Raw genomic sequence first — 16848 nt, forward strand, 5'->3', positions numbered from 1 at the left:
AAATAAAAAAAGCCAGTCAAAAAGGACCACATATTATTGTAAAATTCCTTTATGTGAAATGTTCATAATAGGCAAATCTATACAGACAGCACATAAATCAGCTGTTGTCTACTTCCGGGGTAAGTGGGATGGGAGTGACTGCTAATAAGTATGGGATTTCTTCTGGGGTGATAAAAATATTCTAAAATTAGATTGCACAACACTGAATATACTAAAACCCATTGAATTGTGTACTTTAAATGAATGAGTTGTATGATATGTCAATAAAGATGTTAAAAGAATGTTGAGTCAGCAGTGGTGGTGTTTGTGGAGGGCTCAATTTTGGTGGGAGTATACTGGGGAGAGGAAGGAAGATTAAGAGAAAACTGACCTCATATACCTAAATCTATGTAGAACCAAGTTAAAATACCAAAGATTTTTTTTTTCATTTTTTTCTATGTCTTCCGGAAAACTATATATTCTCCCACTTCCAACACTGAGTCTACACACAACTATTTCTGAAACAGATTATAAAAATCAAGCCAAGTTTCCACTGCCATTGGAATTGTGTCTAAAAGGTATGCCTTTGTTTTTTCCCATGCAGGGTCCTCAGCACACAGAACTGGCTTCTTAGGAGCAAAGGGACTGAGGAGGCAGGCTTGTCTTCTATGAATGCAAAATCAGACAGGGTATATGAAGAAGTTAAAGCAGACATCTGGGGTCTATAATTTTTAATAATTTCAAACTAGCTACAAAATGTCAATCACTTCACAAACCAACAGAGGAGACAGGAGGAATTTAATATTACATGCTCTAATGATATTTATCTCACAGTTTATCTATATTTCATTCATTTATATTATTTTTAAAGGTTTCTTTATCAGCTACTAAACATGTCAGCAATTTGGTGTGCATAGCTCTAGATTAAGCAACAGAGAATTGTACCGTTAACAAACCACAGGGGAAATGGTGATTAATAAGAGTCAGCCTTATAAAATTTACATCTCCACACTGTTTCACAGCACGATTGCTTTCTCCAAAACATAGCCTTCAAAAGCAGCAAACAAAACCTATATTACATCAATTTGATGCCAAACGTTTATTTTTCTGGAAATGATTAAATGGTGAGTGTGTCAAATCCATCTTTTTTTAAATTTTTTTTTAAAAAAGGAGGATTATGATTAATAAGTCTATTGACAGAAAGAAAGTGACACTACTGCAGTTTTGCTGGTATAACTTAACCTTGACAGTGTCTCAATACTGAGCATGCTTTGTTGTTTTGTTGTTGCTGTTGTTGTATGTTTGTGTTTTCTCATCAGTATGCTACTGTCATGGAAAGATTTTTTTTTTTTAAGTAGGAATCTAAAAATCTATTTAGTTCTCATGCATAAATGCATAAATCACATCACTTTTAGTGCAATGCCTGTTATGTAATTCCACATTGTCTAATCATGAAATCATACAGACAGATGATAGCAGATGAGGAACCAGAGACAGCAAATTTTGAGAATTTCAGAGCCCGACACCCAATGAAATAACCGTGGCAGTAGCTCTGTGGAATGTCACAGTTTTACAAGAACAATACTGTGTATTGAAAGAATCAACAGCACATTGAGCATTCCTAAGTTGTTGTCATTCAGCAAACGTCACTGAGGAAAGAAAAGGAAAAATGAAACTCAAGACATCTATGTAGGAAGTCAGAGCCACCAAATAACCACTATATACAACCTTTGGAAAGAAGGAGACCCAGAAAGAACAAAAGACACATAGGTGTTTGGGGGAAGCTGATGGACGACACAAGACAACATTCACAATGGAGATGGACTGATGTGTGTATGTGTGCAGACCTACTAGGTAATACCATGAGAAAAGCATGAAGGTGCTGTTTTGCCTGACAGCATTTGGAAGAGAACATAGATGGGTACATTTAACCACTCCCCAGCATCTTTGTTGCGCGTTGGTTGGCCTCATCAATTCTGGTTTTGTTGGAGTCAGCCTGAAAAAAGGGGAAAGAAAACAGAATTCAGGTTAGCCATTCCATTCATCTTTGTGAGTCCAGTTCAAAGGCCCCCTCTGGGGTGAAGGCATCTTGAAACTTCCCCAATCAGAATTGACCATCTCGTTTTTGTGTTCCCAGAAACATTATTTATGGCAGTACTTAAACATAAACATAGAAGCTTGATCTTAGTTCTCATGACTGTTTTCCCCAGCAGAGAGCATCCTTTTGAGGGCAGAATTATGTCATTTATCTTTCTCTCCTGAAATGATACCTAATGACTTCTCTGGTAGGCATTCACAACTGTTGTATTGAGTTGAATTAACACCACTTGTATAGCTGTGCTCAAATCACAGGTAACTTATTAGTAGTGTCATTATGAGTAAATTACTCAACATCTTGCCTCAGCTTTCTCATTCATAAATGGGGGACAATAAAGAGTACTGCTAATGAGCACGAGTGTCTACTATCTTCCATTCATTCGACTTTAGCAACATCAAGATTGACATCAACTATGAGGCGTATACTGTTAGCAGATCTCTTTTTTCAAGTGAAAAAACCAAGCAGAAAGGATTTGGGTAGTTTGTCTAAAGTCATAGTACCAATAAATGGAGACATCGGGGTCAGAAGGCAAGCAGCCTAGCATAGGATTTCACACTGCTAATCACTATGTTAATCATTATATTTCTTAGATTTGCTGTGAGGATGAAATACATTTATACACTATGTGCTTAGAATAATGTTTTGCAAAAATTAAGTGTTCAATATATTTTATCTCACAATTATGGTTATTGGGTGTAAACTTGGCTTGCTTTTAGGATGTTTTATAATTTTTAAGTCCCGTTTCTGAAGACTCACTCCTATGGGTTTGATAACTGACTTGTTTTAACACATGTATATTTACCACAATTTCATGTCTTGATTGATCTCCTCATTGCCTGAGTTACCTTTTGCTGCACATGCAGTATGAAATCCAGGGCTACTACCAGGAAAGACCTTAAAAACCCAGAAAATGAACTATTTCTAACACTGAGAAAGATATGAGTCAGCAAGTAGAGGCAAACACAAAAATTCCAGGAAAACTTGAAAGTTTTTATATGAACCAATATTTATTCAGTGATTACTGGTTTTGCATTTACTACTGTGCTTGGTGGATTATAATCTCTATCAAGTTGGGTCTTCTTTGTTCAGCTTAATTGTGAATTCTCAGAATACTACAGTTATCCATATTTAAATAGAAGTTTGCCAAGTTAAAATAGAAATATTTCAAGATTATTCATAACCCTAAATTATCTGGCAATGGTTTCCTACCATCTGTTTGGATTATCAAGAGTTGACTTTCAAAATAAGTAAGAGAGAGCATTAATTTTCTTTGATTATTTTGATCTATAGACACATATTTTTGACTTTAGCTTCTTAATTTGGAAATGATATTCTCCTCAACTTTACTTGGTAATTAAATCTTTCTTCTTCAGATATAAATCCTAACAGAAATAATGACACTTTGGTACAAAGGAAAATTACAGACTCAGACCAATATGAAATGTTCCTGCAGTTAGAATTGTTATTTTTCCAGACAGAACTCTGAGAAAAGCTCAAGTGAGAAAAATAATTCATTTAAAAATGGATGGCATTTCTGAAGGCAAACATTCTAAGAACTCTTGCATTAAGAATGCACTAGGGAGCCTTCATATGGTGGTGTAAGAGGAGATTTTGAAGTAGAACATAAAGTTACTCTTTAATTTTCAAAGGTTTTGGGAAGAACTGGAACAGACTTGTGTTCAAAGAGCATCTGTGACTTTCACCTAAATTCTTTCTGATGCATATCAAAATTCTAGCCTATACAATACCTGACACAACAGGTGCCACATCTTTATTATATATGTAACAGAAGTTGTATCGTTCAGAAAAAAAGGTCCCAAGGTAATCTCCTTTTAGATATCTGCCTGATATTTGGAGAATGCCCCTGTGTTCATCCTATTTATATGCTATAGACAGCAGTTCTCAACCTTCTTGGCACCAGGGACTGGTGCTCCTATGAGAACCTAATGCTTGATGATCTGAGGTGGAGCTGAGGTGGTGATGCTAGCACTGAGGAGTGGCTGCAAATACAGATGAGGCTTTGCTCACTGGCCTGCCGCTCACCACCTGATGTGCAGTCTGGTTCCTAACAGGCCACAGGCTGGTACCATTCTGTGGTCTGGGTGTTGGGGACCCCTGTTCTAGAACTTTATTTATGGAATGTATCCCATACTAGTTTTCATATTTCTAGTTAGAGGATCCTAAACTTGCTGGCATACCCAAGATGTGCTACATGATTTGCCCTTGAGAGAAGGCCAGGATGCCCACTGGAGAGCCAGTAAGAGAGTTAGAAGGAGCTATTTAGCCCACCATTCTGAACATTCTGGAAATCTCCTCAACTTTAGACCATGGTGGTTAGTTTTTACGCCACAGCTCAGACTTCCAGAAGTGGAGGTTAATTAAACATGGCAGCCTATTCTGATCCCAGCTGTGAACTGTTCTCTTATCTTTCGATGAGAAAACCAGGTCAAGAACCTGGTAAGCAGGACAACCCTGTTGGACCCAAGATCTTAGTTTTCAAATGCCATGTTTCCTCAATGACGGGAGAATGTGAGAAATGCTAAAGCTTCAGTCTTACTGTATTTCGACGTGTGCGTGGCATCTGCCACTGACTTTAAATCGAAGTTTGAATATCAATAAATTATTCCCTTAGCAACAGTTTCCATAAAGCATCTGATATGAACTTGCCACATTTTAGTAGTTTTCTGAAAGAATCACATCTGTTTAACCTTAGAGATTGTGTGTGAACGCGCGCATGCACGCGCTCGTGTGCGTGTGTGTATCCTAAACTGGAAAACAAGGTTTTCAAGTTGGCAAAGTAATTTCTTGGCAGTCCATAGGGGCATATTGAAAACTGCATTGTTTTGGACTCCCAAAACTTCACTCATAATCCAAGTGATGAGAAAGGATCACGATTGATGGAGTTGGGTGAAGGTTATTGTTGGGGTCATAAAACGATATTGGAGAAACAAAAAATTCTCTTTACTCCTACTATGAGATTTTAATTTAATCTTACGAATGTGGGAGATTTTTGCACATCATTTCCTATTATCAGAATTGAGAACATACATGAGAAGGTGGAAGTCTATTAATAATTGTGAAGCTCATATAACATGTAATATTTGAGGGCAATGCTGGATTAAAATGGGCTTTAACTAAATCACGTCCGACTGCAATGATGGTGTGTCTGTGTGGGAAACTAGTTATTCAAAATCAACTAGACCTCTCCCCAATTCCTTAAACAATTCATCATTCAAGGAATGATACAAACCATAATGGCTATTTCCCATTCACTTGCCTGACTTTCAATTAAACCATATAACTGCATATGTCTTTGTCTTTGTAGCATATGTCTTTGTCTTTGTAGTATATCAGACCTAGAGTAAAAGATTTTTCCTAAAGAAGAAAACTAGAAATGCAAAGTGGCAGAATTAAAATGCCACTTGCCTTTCCAGAAACACATTTTCTTTCTTAAAGTCCAACTCTATCAATAAAGGTTGATCCCTCTTTTGTAGTAAAACTTCTCCTTCCGGAACTCTAATTAAATTAGAGATACATTATCTCCCTGCATCTGTGAATAAATTGGATCCGTTGATAGAAAAATGACTACTTCTTGTTTTTTCAAATCATTTTTTTTTTTTCTGTTGGAAGGTAGTTCAGCAATTATTTCTTAGTTCATTTTTCTGGGTCATGATGAGTTATGTCAGTTTGTGTTGGCTCTAGTGCTTTTTGAAACGCCAATATTGTTCTAAAATCTATTGATTTTTTCATCTTTAAAAGCTTTAGTATATCAAAGGCTCTTAACAATGGTAAGTATGTCATGACTTGTAAAATTAAGCGAAGTACAAGCATTTTGTTAACCAACACTGACATTTGTGTAGCTTAATATTAATCGGGCAAAATATTATGCAATCAGATATTTTTAATATGGAGTGCATAGAACACAATAGGGCAAAGAATTCCCTTTATGTGTACTCATTCCTTTTTCATGTCAGTGGAGACTGCTTGGGTACCAAGAAACTGTGTATTTAGCATTATGATTCAAAAGATCTCAATAGCATCCTTTGTTCATCAAAGAAGAATGAATTGTGAAAAAGAGATTTAGGATTTCAGGCTCAAAATTTCAATATCTCCCAGAGAATAAACTCATACAATATAAGATTAGTCCATTATAATTGATTATAGATACACAATTACCATTTAAACTACAATGTGTCTATTTCTCCCTTTTGGCATTTGGACATCTAAAGAGACTATGAACAATATTCAGGACTCTACTGACTAGGGAGGGTGGGGAATACAAGACATAGAAACTATGTCAGGTTTATGTAGAATATCAGGTTTTGGTGTCTTAAATCTTTTTATAAAAGTTTTTCAGTATTCCTTTCTATTCCTTTCTAATCTCAAGCCTCCAAACCCACCCCTTCGTTATGCTCTGGTGGCACTCAGTCTTAGAGCTACATTTAGTATCCTTGTATGAACTCAATTCCATCAGATTATGTGTCCTACTTTGAGATCTGGACATGTGCATTGTTGGGTCGGAAATGGAATCTGGGACTTTTTGAACTACTATTAAAGCTTCGGCATTTATAAAATCAAAGCTTATTTTCATCTTCTGGCTAAATTAAAAATAACTATTCTTCTCCTCGTTTCCTGATTCTATTCCTACATCATATCTACTTGACAACCTCCTAATCATCCTTCAAGACTCAGTTCAAATTCAATTTTTTTCTTTTTTGAGATTTTCTCATCCCCTGACCTTTCTTTCCTTATCTAACCTAGTTAGCATTTAATGCGTGGCTGTCTTGGTGAATAATATTTTCTGTGGTAGTAAATTCAACTGGAGGCTAACTGCCTCCCACAGGCTGTGACTTTCTTGGCAATGGGGGTGGTATCTTTCTCATCTTTGTGTGTCTTGTGGTGCCTAGCACAATGCCTGAAATAGAGGTGTCTTTGAGGAATGTCTGCTAGATTAAATTCTATTCTCTTATTTACTTGTCTATTGCTGAATTTTTGTCTTGGAAAATTAAAGGGAAAATTTCTATCTACCAATGTGCCTGAAATCCAGTGTTATGGTTTGAGAGTCTCACTATGCCCTTGACACTTCTCAGTGGCTATTTCAGAAGAAGTGATAAGCAATAAAAACTTGCTATCTGCCACTTGCTCACCTTCTCCATGATCCTGTCAATCTGGCGATTCTGTGTGTCGATCTCATTGCCCATATCGAGGGCCATGTGACGGAGGTTTCCAATGATGCCGCTCACCTGCTCCAGGTTTTCATCCATTTCATTTTCTCGGGCATCATTTGTTACCCTGGTATCAAAGAACAACTTTTAGTGGACAGAAGTTGAGAAAAAATTCAAAGAGCGAGGACTCTAAATTTAGGAAAAATCCATAGACCTCTAGGTATTAATCCTATTCATCTGTAATCTCCATTCAAAGTAGACCATGATTTAGATTTTGTACATTATAATTTTTATTTATTGGATTTGATTTTTTTTAGAAAATATTTTTAACTCATTTTTTGAAACTCTGAATTTCTGTTTTTAAAGAAGACATATTAAATAGATTAATTTATCTACTTCTCTCTCTTCCACCAGCACATCATTTGCTTCCATCAAATGTTTATCCCAATTTTCATCTTTTAAGGATAAAATTTAGTTGGCAGGATTTCAGGTCAGAAACTAAAGATGGAAATAGTTAGAAACTGTATTTTTCTTTCTGAAATGTCAAATGAAATATTCAATAGTCAAATTCAGTGTGAAAGAAAAAGTTCACTGTTCTAATTCAGAGAATTTCTCTGCTCATCTTCTTTCCTGTTTGAGACCAGCATCAGTAGGAAGAGTAAAAACAGTTACAGTCTGCCCCTTAATCTTGCTTGCTCTCAAGAGTGCTAAAGGGAGCTATTTGTTCAAGATGATTTTTTATTTGCTTAGATTTCAATGCTATGGGGTTTATAGTGTCATCGTGAATGAGTGATTTCAGGGAGAAAAACTGTGGTAAAAGATTATTGCTCCAGTTCGAGTGGAGAGAAAAGAGCTGGCTCTCAAAGTACCTTACCATCTTGCCGTTTTTTCCATAGCTCTGCTTGAAAGTTAAGAAGGCAGTAATTCTTTATTGCAAACGATAGGTTCTTATTCCACAATGTTCTGGCTAATTAACATTTTCCCACTACAGATGGTGATGGGCTAAAAATGTTCAGAGGGGTTAAAATTCTTCCCTTGTGATAACTCCCAATGCACACTCATCTGCTAAGGTTTTTATAGTGGCCCAGTCTAGAGGTTACAGGGGAACTTCCTAGCTTTCTTATGTAGAAAAGCTTATTTAAATGATCATCAACAGCTAAGGCATACTTCTGGGTCCATGGTTCTCAGCCCTGATTACATATTAGAATCAACTGAGGAGCTTTAAAAACCTCAGATGCCTAGGTCCCATTTCTAGAGATTCTGATTCAGTTGGTATGGATTAAGTCCAGGCACTGGTATTTAAAAAAATCTCCTCAGGTCATTTTCATGTGCAGCCAGGATTGCAATCCCTGGTCTAGTTTCTCTGGGGGCAGATAGAAACATGAATAGAATTGCCATCTGTGAGATTCTATGTAGATATCTAGACCTTATATCTAAGTGACGGTGACCTGTCACTTGAATCTAGCTTATTGGTTGGCAACATCAGCTACAGTGACCTGGGTATAGATAGCTGTATAAATAGCTACCCCAGTCACTGTTGAGTCCTAGTATTGCAGCATATAAAAATGGATAGTTTTTTTTTCTTTTCAATAACAGGAATATTTGTTAACATTATTCTGTTTTCTGGTCTTCTGAAAGCTAAGTTCTGAGTTAGCAGATCTGTAATTTGACATTTTTTAAATAGATATTTAAGTTGGCTTTTGCTTCCAGATCTCAAAGGAAATGATTAATAAGAATCCAAGTATGCTCATTATTCTCTATTTGCATCTCAGATCCATTCTCTGACCTTTACTCTCTTTCACAAGAGGCTGACCTCTACAGCTGTAACTTCCAGGTTTTCTCACCCTCTGTCTTCCAGTAGGCTTTAGCCAATGACCAACTATTGTTGGGTTCTGGTAACAGTTCTCTCCTGTCCCGTCAGGATGCTTCCTGCTATTGTTAGTCCAAAAGTGCTTTACCATTGTTTGTTATTAACCCTGCCCAGACTTGTGTAAACAATCTCTTTAACAACTTCTGTTCAATTAAACTCATGGAATGAAATGCCTATTTGCTACTAAATCGACCCTGCTGTGGTCATGTGACTTGCTGTCTGATGAAACTTTGCAAACATGACATAAGCAAAGGCTGACACAAGCAAAGTGCTTATGCCTTGAAGCCTGCCCCTTGGAATGCTTTCACCACCATGTAAAAAACCCAAGCTATCCTGCTGGAGAGGTCACATGGAGAACAGAAGAGCTCTGGCAAAAGTCTCAGCCAACCCCAGCAAGTGTTGACAGCTTCACACAAATGAATGAGGCCATCTTGGATCATCCCACACCCAGTTGCATATAATGGATGAGCCCAGGAGAAGCTCTCAGAAGAACTGTCCAAACCAGCATACAGATTCATAAGTAATAAAATGGTTGTTGTTTTAAGAACCACTCAGTTTGGTGTTCTTTGTTACTGAAAAATAGACAACTGCTACAGTGCTGGCTACACGAGGCTCACCTGCGAATGAAGCCACCACTGATGGCCATCTGCTCCCGTTCGTCCACCACACGGGCAGGCTGGCTGGCCACTACTCCATCCTGATTATTGCCCCAGGCTTTTTTGTAAGCATCACTTGATTTAAGCCTATGCAAAAAAGAAGATGAGTGACAAAGCAAGGGAGTGGAGCATCAAGCTCACAGCAGTGATTATCTCTTCAAGCCAAGAATCGAACCAAGCGAATGAGTTTTAATTTGACGCATTAAAGAATACCGATATATCATAATCTGGACCCAAACAGTTGGCCACCACCATGCCTCAGCTACTCAGTATTTCATTTCCAATTGAATCAATTGCAATTGTCAAGACTGTAACCTTTGCTCAAAGTTCGTGCTTATTTTGGTTTGTTTTCATAGTTTAGTTGGATTTAAGACAAGGATTAAGGTAGCTGGAGGACATTCAGTTCTATTTCGGTGACATGGTTATATTTTGAGACACAAAACACACAAAAAACATACTGGCAGACAGACACAAAACAAGACTGCCAAGTAGAGTGTGTACATCACACCACAGCAACACACTGTCATTAAGAAAAAAATACTCGACCAAGTTTTTACACACCATCATGCAAAAATTCCCTGTTTTATTCCCCACTCCCCCCAATGCATATGTGGAACTAACCATTCCAACTCTGCATGAAGGACATGAAGGATTGGTGGTTGGCCAAGAGTGATGGTCTTTGAGTTACCTCTAGAGTGATTTGAATTAGATAATATATCGGTAATTCCAAACAGTCACCATACATCCAGAGTTGATGTACAAACCTTTGTCCACAGAGACAAAAAGTAAAAGAGGTATAGTGAAATGAATGCAGGAAAATAGAAGAGAGAACAAGCCATCTAGCACCGAAAAGGGAAACCCCTCTATGTCTTCTTCATGCACCAGCTACAGGCATGAGTAGAAAGTGAAGCATTCTCACTTAAGCCAAACTATTCCAGAAGTTGACCATTCTCGAAAAAGGCACTAGCAGGACAGTAATAGCCTTCATGAGGATTTGAAACGCAGTTTCAATAGCTTCTTTGTCAGGCTTAAGGGCAGGGTGGGAGTGATTACAAATTCCTACTTCAAACTATCCTGGGATGTGGCAGGAGGAGAGTGGGGCTGGAACTGGTGTGGTCTCCATGGGCCATATTTGACTGAGCTGCCTTGGAGAGAAACTTAAAATCCAGGCATACCTGTTGTGCCCAATAGAAACATGTGCAGCATATTTTGGTGGGTGTGTTATAATTTAAGGCAATCAAAGATGTTTTTAGGTTCTTTGCATAGTAGAAACCACATGCTTTTAGTCCAAAAACGAGAACTTCCTTTGGTCCCATGTTCACATTTTCTATTATAAGATACCAGAATTTAACCCTTTTTAAAGTTTCACTAGAGAACCACAGCTATCTATTAAAACTGAGTGTAAGAGTAACATTTGTAGACCAAGGATCTAACAACCCCAAAGTCAAATTAGAAAATCATACAAATGAAATCTCAGTAATGCCCACAATCTAGTGTATAATGCCACAGCCCTTAGAGCAGTCAGAATTTACCGCACTAAAGAGCCATGGGCCCACTCAGTGGGACAGGACCCAAAAACTAATTTAATAGAGCTTAAGGTCTGGTTTTGTTTTTTCCCAACTCCCCATCCCCTCCCGCCTCACATTGTAAGAAGTTATATGGACCTCGTGATGTTTTCTGCTATGTAAATGTCTGGTATACCATCTTTGGCAAAGTCAACGGGGTGGGAAAGTATGCGTTTCTGAAAGAAGGCGAATCACTGCACCCACAATGCTGCACATAGACTCACATAACTGCCGTACATCTACCATAGTCCTTCGAAACATGCCGAGACAGGGTGAAGCCCTCAGAGAGTCCAGGGCACCGCCAGCCACTGCGTTGTGACACATGGTTTTTACAGCATTATTTACACACAATAGGGAAAACTTCAGTCAAGCTTTGAAGCTCAGTTAGGGTCTCTTGTGCAAATAAGGAATCAGTGCCAACTAATACGTGGAATTCATAGGGACCATCATTGCATCGGAACATTAGAATCCATCCCAGTGGGGCTGCTTCTACCCTTTCTCCACATATAGTTGATGAATGGGGTAAATGCATCTGTTGGAATTCATCACAAAACAGGTGGATATCTCACCTGGGGGCAGGTGGCTGCTGAAGGATATACAGTTAAATCTTGACTAACTGGAATGCTTAGCAATGAGTCATTTTGGTGAATTATATGACTTTAATTAACAGTGGGCCATGGAGGAAAATTTTGTTTCAGGAGTAATTATTGAATATTTGTTAGATTTTTGAGACACTTTCTAACTATGGAGTCTTAGGGTAGTGAACATAATCAAATCTTTCCTTGGTTATAGTTTCTCTTGATGTGTCTGATGGCCTTTCTTCTGATGATCAGCTCTTATTGTTTGGTCCTTTTAGATGTGGAAATTATAGGATGGAGACTGAGTAAAAGAATGCAAACTACCAAGATTGCCCTAGAAGAAAAAACATTTTCAATCCCTGATGTGATTTTCCCCCTTTGTTCATTTGTCTCTTTTTGCCCAAAGTAGAATGAAGCAAGAGTATAAATACATTTGAGGGTTCCAGTTAGCTAGATTCCAGTTAATCAGGCTTTACTGTAGATCATTCTTTTTTTTAGAAAGTTTTCAATTTATTTGTAAATTGAGCCCCTCCCCCTCCTAAACAGGAAGTGGGATATTTTAAATCAGCCTCAAAGTTTAAAGGACGTGAATGGTCATATAATCAGCTAGAAATGACATCAATTTCTATTCTAAAAGCTAGGATCAGGAGAGCTTTTAGGAAAAAGGCTTTCGTTCAAAGGGAAGTGGAAGGGGTGAGGGTGATCAGGTAATGGGTTTAATTTTCCAAATGCATGTGGGACAATCCACTCATGCATTTTTTTTTTTTCCACTAGTCAAATGACACTATCTTCTAGAACCCTCATTTTCAGGTTCCTTCTGTTGCAAACCTTTATAACCACATGTCACATTTCTGCTACATTCCAAAAAAGCGTTGCAGAACTTTGAGGACAGTTGAATGTTTTGTGATGTTGTGCATGCAAAATCTACACATTTCAACATTTTGGCCAGTGTACAAGTAGATCTTCCCAGAGGAAGAATTTGAGAGGTGTGGGCCCAATTTGGGTAAGCCTGGAGCACTACACAATGAAGGGCTCATCACCTCTGCATTGGGTGCAACTGTGGCACCTATTGTCTAATCGCTGATCAGATTTGGCAACTGGTGGGCAGTTGAAAGTGTGAATCACTGTCATACCCTCTAACTTATAGAATGCTTACTTGGGCCAAATTACCTGTCTCTTTTGCTTCTGAAAAATCAAACCTTGATATATGTGTTTCTCATCTTCCAAACTTACCCCCAGTCTTTTCTATGTCTGCAATTTGGCTTTTGGGGTTGGGAGAAGATAAAATGCATTGGGGTGCCTCTTTCTTGAGGCTTGTCTCTGTCTTGAGGTACACTTTCTGAAAAATGTTGAAACGTTCATCAATAAAAATTGCTGACAGTGAAACTTTCACTGTAGTATGCCTGATTTTTAATGCATCGGCAGTAACTCCCACTAATATCATCTATGCTATGAGATGAATGCATTGGAGACGGTATTGATCTGTTCTGCATGCCACATGCTCATCCTGCCTTTGTGCCTGGCAGGAATGAGCTTGTCAAGGCTTGAAGATGGGCCTTGGGAAACCAAAGCTTCAGGCAGGCAGGCAACACCTACTTGTTACAGGGACACACACAAAGCCCGCAGAATTTTCCTAGGTCCGTCAAATTCTTTTCTGCTTCTTTCATGTCCTTATTGATTTGGTCCATCCCTTCCTCAATGCGTTCCAGTTGTTCTGATTAAACACAAGTATTTTATCCCCACAGAATGAAGCAGATGGAAAAGGACAAAGAAAAAAAAGACAAAACTTCAGACATTCACTTTGACATTAAAAAAAGAAAAAGAAAGAAAGAAAGAAAGAAAACTGGACGCCACAGATTAGAGCTGGTACCCATTACCTACTTGTTACAAGGACATATGAAAAGGCCACAGCATTTCCCTAAATCTTTTAAATTTTTCTCGGCCTCCTTCATGTCTTGGTTGATATGGTTCATGCCTTCTTCGACACGATCGAGTTGTTCTGGTTAGGACAAAGGGATGACAGTGTGGAATGAATTTTTTTGGGGTTTCCAACGGAACATGAGAAATGATTACGTGAAACAGAATTTGAAAGAGAAAGAGAGATATTACAATGCATTGTCGAAGAGGATGCATTGCTGTGGACTTCTTCTGCTGCCCTATGCAGGCACGGGTAGAAGAAAATGAACAAAAATGATGCTCAAAATAGTTTGTAATTCAGACATGATGGGATGGGATATGTAGGCCTGTTTGATTCTGAGTGTCCAGGAAAAAAAACACAGCATATTCATTTACTCACATACCAGTGAAACTCAAGAGAATGAAAAACAGAATGTTAGTTTATGTGTTAGGCATCTAGATTTAATGTACTAGACAAAGTACCTTAAAATGTCTCTATCTTGGTTTTTAAGCAGCCTCGACAGATAAGGGTAGGAAACAGAATCTATCTTCCTCTTTGGGGAAAATAACAACAACTACAGCGATAATTAGTAATGGGTTCCAGATCTTTTTTACCCTAGCAGTAGCTGTTTACCAAAGGTAGCCCCTGGGCAGTTCTTGATTTTGAATACTTAATTCATAGAAGCATAAAAACAGCAACATCAGCACACAATGAGATAAGCACTGGAACATTTAAATTCCTCCTCTCATCTTATGACTTATTTACTGTGAAAGCTTTGGAAGGCATTTCACTTCTCTGCCTCCTGATCTCTCATTCTCTACAATGGGAGGCATGCTAGATCCTAACCCCAGGCAGAAAGCAGGAATAATGAGTGCATGGGTCTCTGGAGGCGTGGAGATGGATTGGAACATAGAAGAGTACTGAGTCATCACAGCCAACAAAGCTGACCTTGGTGTATCCAAGACGTAGATCGATAGCCATAAAAACAAATTGTACTTCTGAGTTGCCAGGGTTACATACACTAACTTAATTATGTTTTCAGAAGTTGTGTCACCAAATTGAGTAAACTACGAGTTCACCAAAAAAATTTTTAAAACAGCTTTTAAGACCATTAAAGAAAAGCAGTAATGGGATGGATGACTTCCCTATCTAATTACAAAACCTAATTACACTTCCGTTCCTCTTTTCATCTATACCTTCATGCATGCATGCCTCTGCTTCCAGGAATAAGGGAATGATTAGAATTAAACTGATAAATACACTTCCGGTCTATGGGTATAAGCAATCACTTAAAAACAATTTCACATTAAATCATATAGTAGAAATTATCGCTCTGTAAAATGAAGGTTCACTAGAGACCCAAACTGGGGAGATTATTCATGTGTAAAACAGTACCCTATTTTTTTCTCTTTTGAGGAACTGAAGAACAGAATTTATCTTATTAGGGACCTGTTATCTCTGCTATGCTTTTCAAATGACCAGTGAAAACAAAATTTCAGCTTCATCCAGCATTGGATAATTGTAGCACTGGTGAATTATTGCTGAATAAATACAAGTATAATATGTCTTTAAGACAATCCTTAAAAGGTCTGGAAAAAATGAATGGCAATTCTTTACATTCCAGAAGATTTTGTACTTTCCTGAACACATCATTCCAGTTTCCTTTAAAGAATGCAATAGTTATTTTGTAGATCAAATTAACTATCAAATGAGGGGATTGGTAGTGGGGAGAAGGACCTCAATATCATCAAAAAAGAACCATGTTAAGTACAGACAGAAACAGAGGCACTGAATCCCTATTGAATAATTGCTAATAGCATCCTGGAGTGCTAGGTCAAGATGAGATTGACAAGAGTGTCTGGGTTCAGAGTGAAAGCCTGCTGGACTTGACTGGACTCAGCTGAAACACGCAGACTCTGGCCTGGGGTTATATGTTCAGATATTTGTTCTTCCTGAAGAGTTTCTCTTGACTTTATATTTTTGACCGAAATATTAACTCTCTGACCACATTTCAGGACCCCTACTCACTGTGTCTCCAGGGATTAGGATGTAACATAAAAATTGGTCCACAAGTGTTAGACTTCTGAACTAGAGAATTCAGGTTAAAAGATAAAAAGAGGCAGGTCAAATCTATATTTCTCAGAAATGGGGTTTGCCATGGCCAACAGCTTGTTTGGCAAAGTCATAGCTAAGAGAAGAATTCTGAAACTCTTTCAGAAAAGTTGACGCAGAAAATTATTTTATACCTACCAATATTGGTCGAATGTATCTTTATATATAATTACAAGTCAAACACTTAATTCAAAATATACTGTGGAAACATTTTGTCACAGATATTCTAATAATATTAATTTCTAAGGCATACATAGTTGTTTGCAGACATGTTAGGCATATTGGGACTTCATAGCAAATCGATAATTTCTATGAAGACATTTCTCAGGAAATACTTGAAAGTAACCAATATTTTCATTCTATCTTGAGGTGGAGAGCATCTCAGAGGCAGATGCCATGCATTGTCTAGAGCTGACTGCTCCTTCCCTCCCTTAGCTTGCTTTCTGGCTGGTTTCTTTTTTCTTGGAGCCTGAGAGAAGAATAACATTTTGGGTCAGAAGAGGTATTTCAATAGATAATATTATATGTTGGGGCAAGAGCTTGAACTTTCTTCCGCCACGTTTGGATGACTGGTTATTTGTGACAGATCCATCAATGGCTAAATGCTCAGGTATCTAAGTTTAGATATCTTTTCTACTAATCTTGAGTAAGACAGCATGGGACCCTTTGATTACTCAACCTGATTTAAAAAAAAAAAAAGATGAATAGGAAAATATCAATCCTATTGACCCAGTGTGCAAGCCTTCATGAGTAGATTCAATTATAAGGTACTGCCTACATGATTTTCATTTTTCTTGCATTGATAAACATATGGAAATTAATCTAAATAAATTTAAATAGCCAAATGTGGCTAGTGGCTACCATATTGGACAGTGCAGCTTTAGTTATTCAGATGTTGGTGAGTGAAATTTAGCAAGAGGAATGTTTT

The 16848-nt window shown here is 37.8% G+C and overlaps 1 protein-coding gene across 4 annotated transcripts in view; it reads right to left on the bottom strand.

The window, feature by feature from the left end:
* Positions 1 to 693: 693 nt before the first annotated feature.
* The window catches only part of SNAP25 (synaptosome associated protein 25), a 78461-nt gene continuing 62306 nt past the window's right edge, over positions 694 to 16848 (bottom strand). For 3 of the 4 annotated variants that reach the window (XM_025039942.1, XM_025039941.1, XM_006921591.3), the window contains exons 6-9: positions 13508 to 13625; positions 9730 to 9855; positions 7225 to 7369; positions 694 to 1975 (exon numbers count right to left, since the gene is read on the bottom strand). In XM_025039942.1, the coding sequence (XP_024895710.1) occupies positions 1907 to 1975; positions 7225 to 7369; positions 9730 to 9855; positions 13508 to 13625 (458 nt within the window). In that variant the 3' untranslated portion in view covers positions 694 to 1906. Of the gene's footprint in view, positions 1976 to 7224; positions 7370 to 9729; positions 9856 to 13507; positions 13626 to 13792; positions 13911 to 16848 lie in introns of all 4 variants that reach the window. The other variant, XM_006921592.1, reaches the window with a different exon arrangement.

The sequence above is a fragment of the Pteropus alecto genome, unplaced genomic scaffold (assembly GCF_000325575.1).
Source record: "Pteropus alecto unplaced genomic scaffold, ASM32557v1 scaffold45, whole genome shotgun sequence".
In the NCBI taxonomy this organism is placed as follows: Eukaryota; Metazoa; Chordata; class Mammalia; order Chiroptera; family Pteropodidae; genus Pteropus; species Pteropus alecto.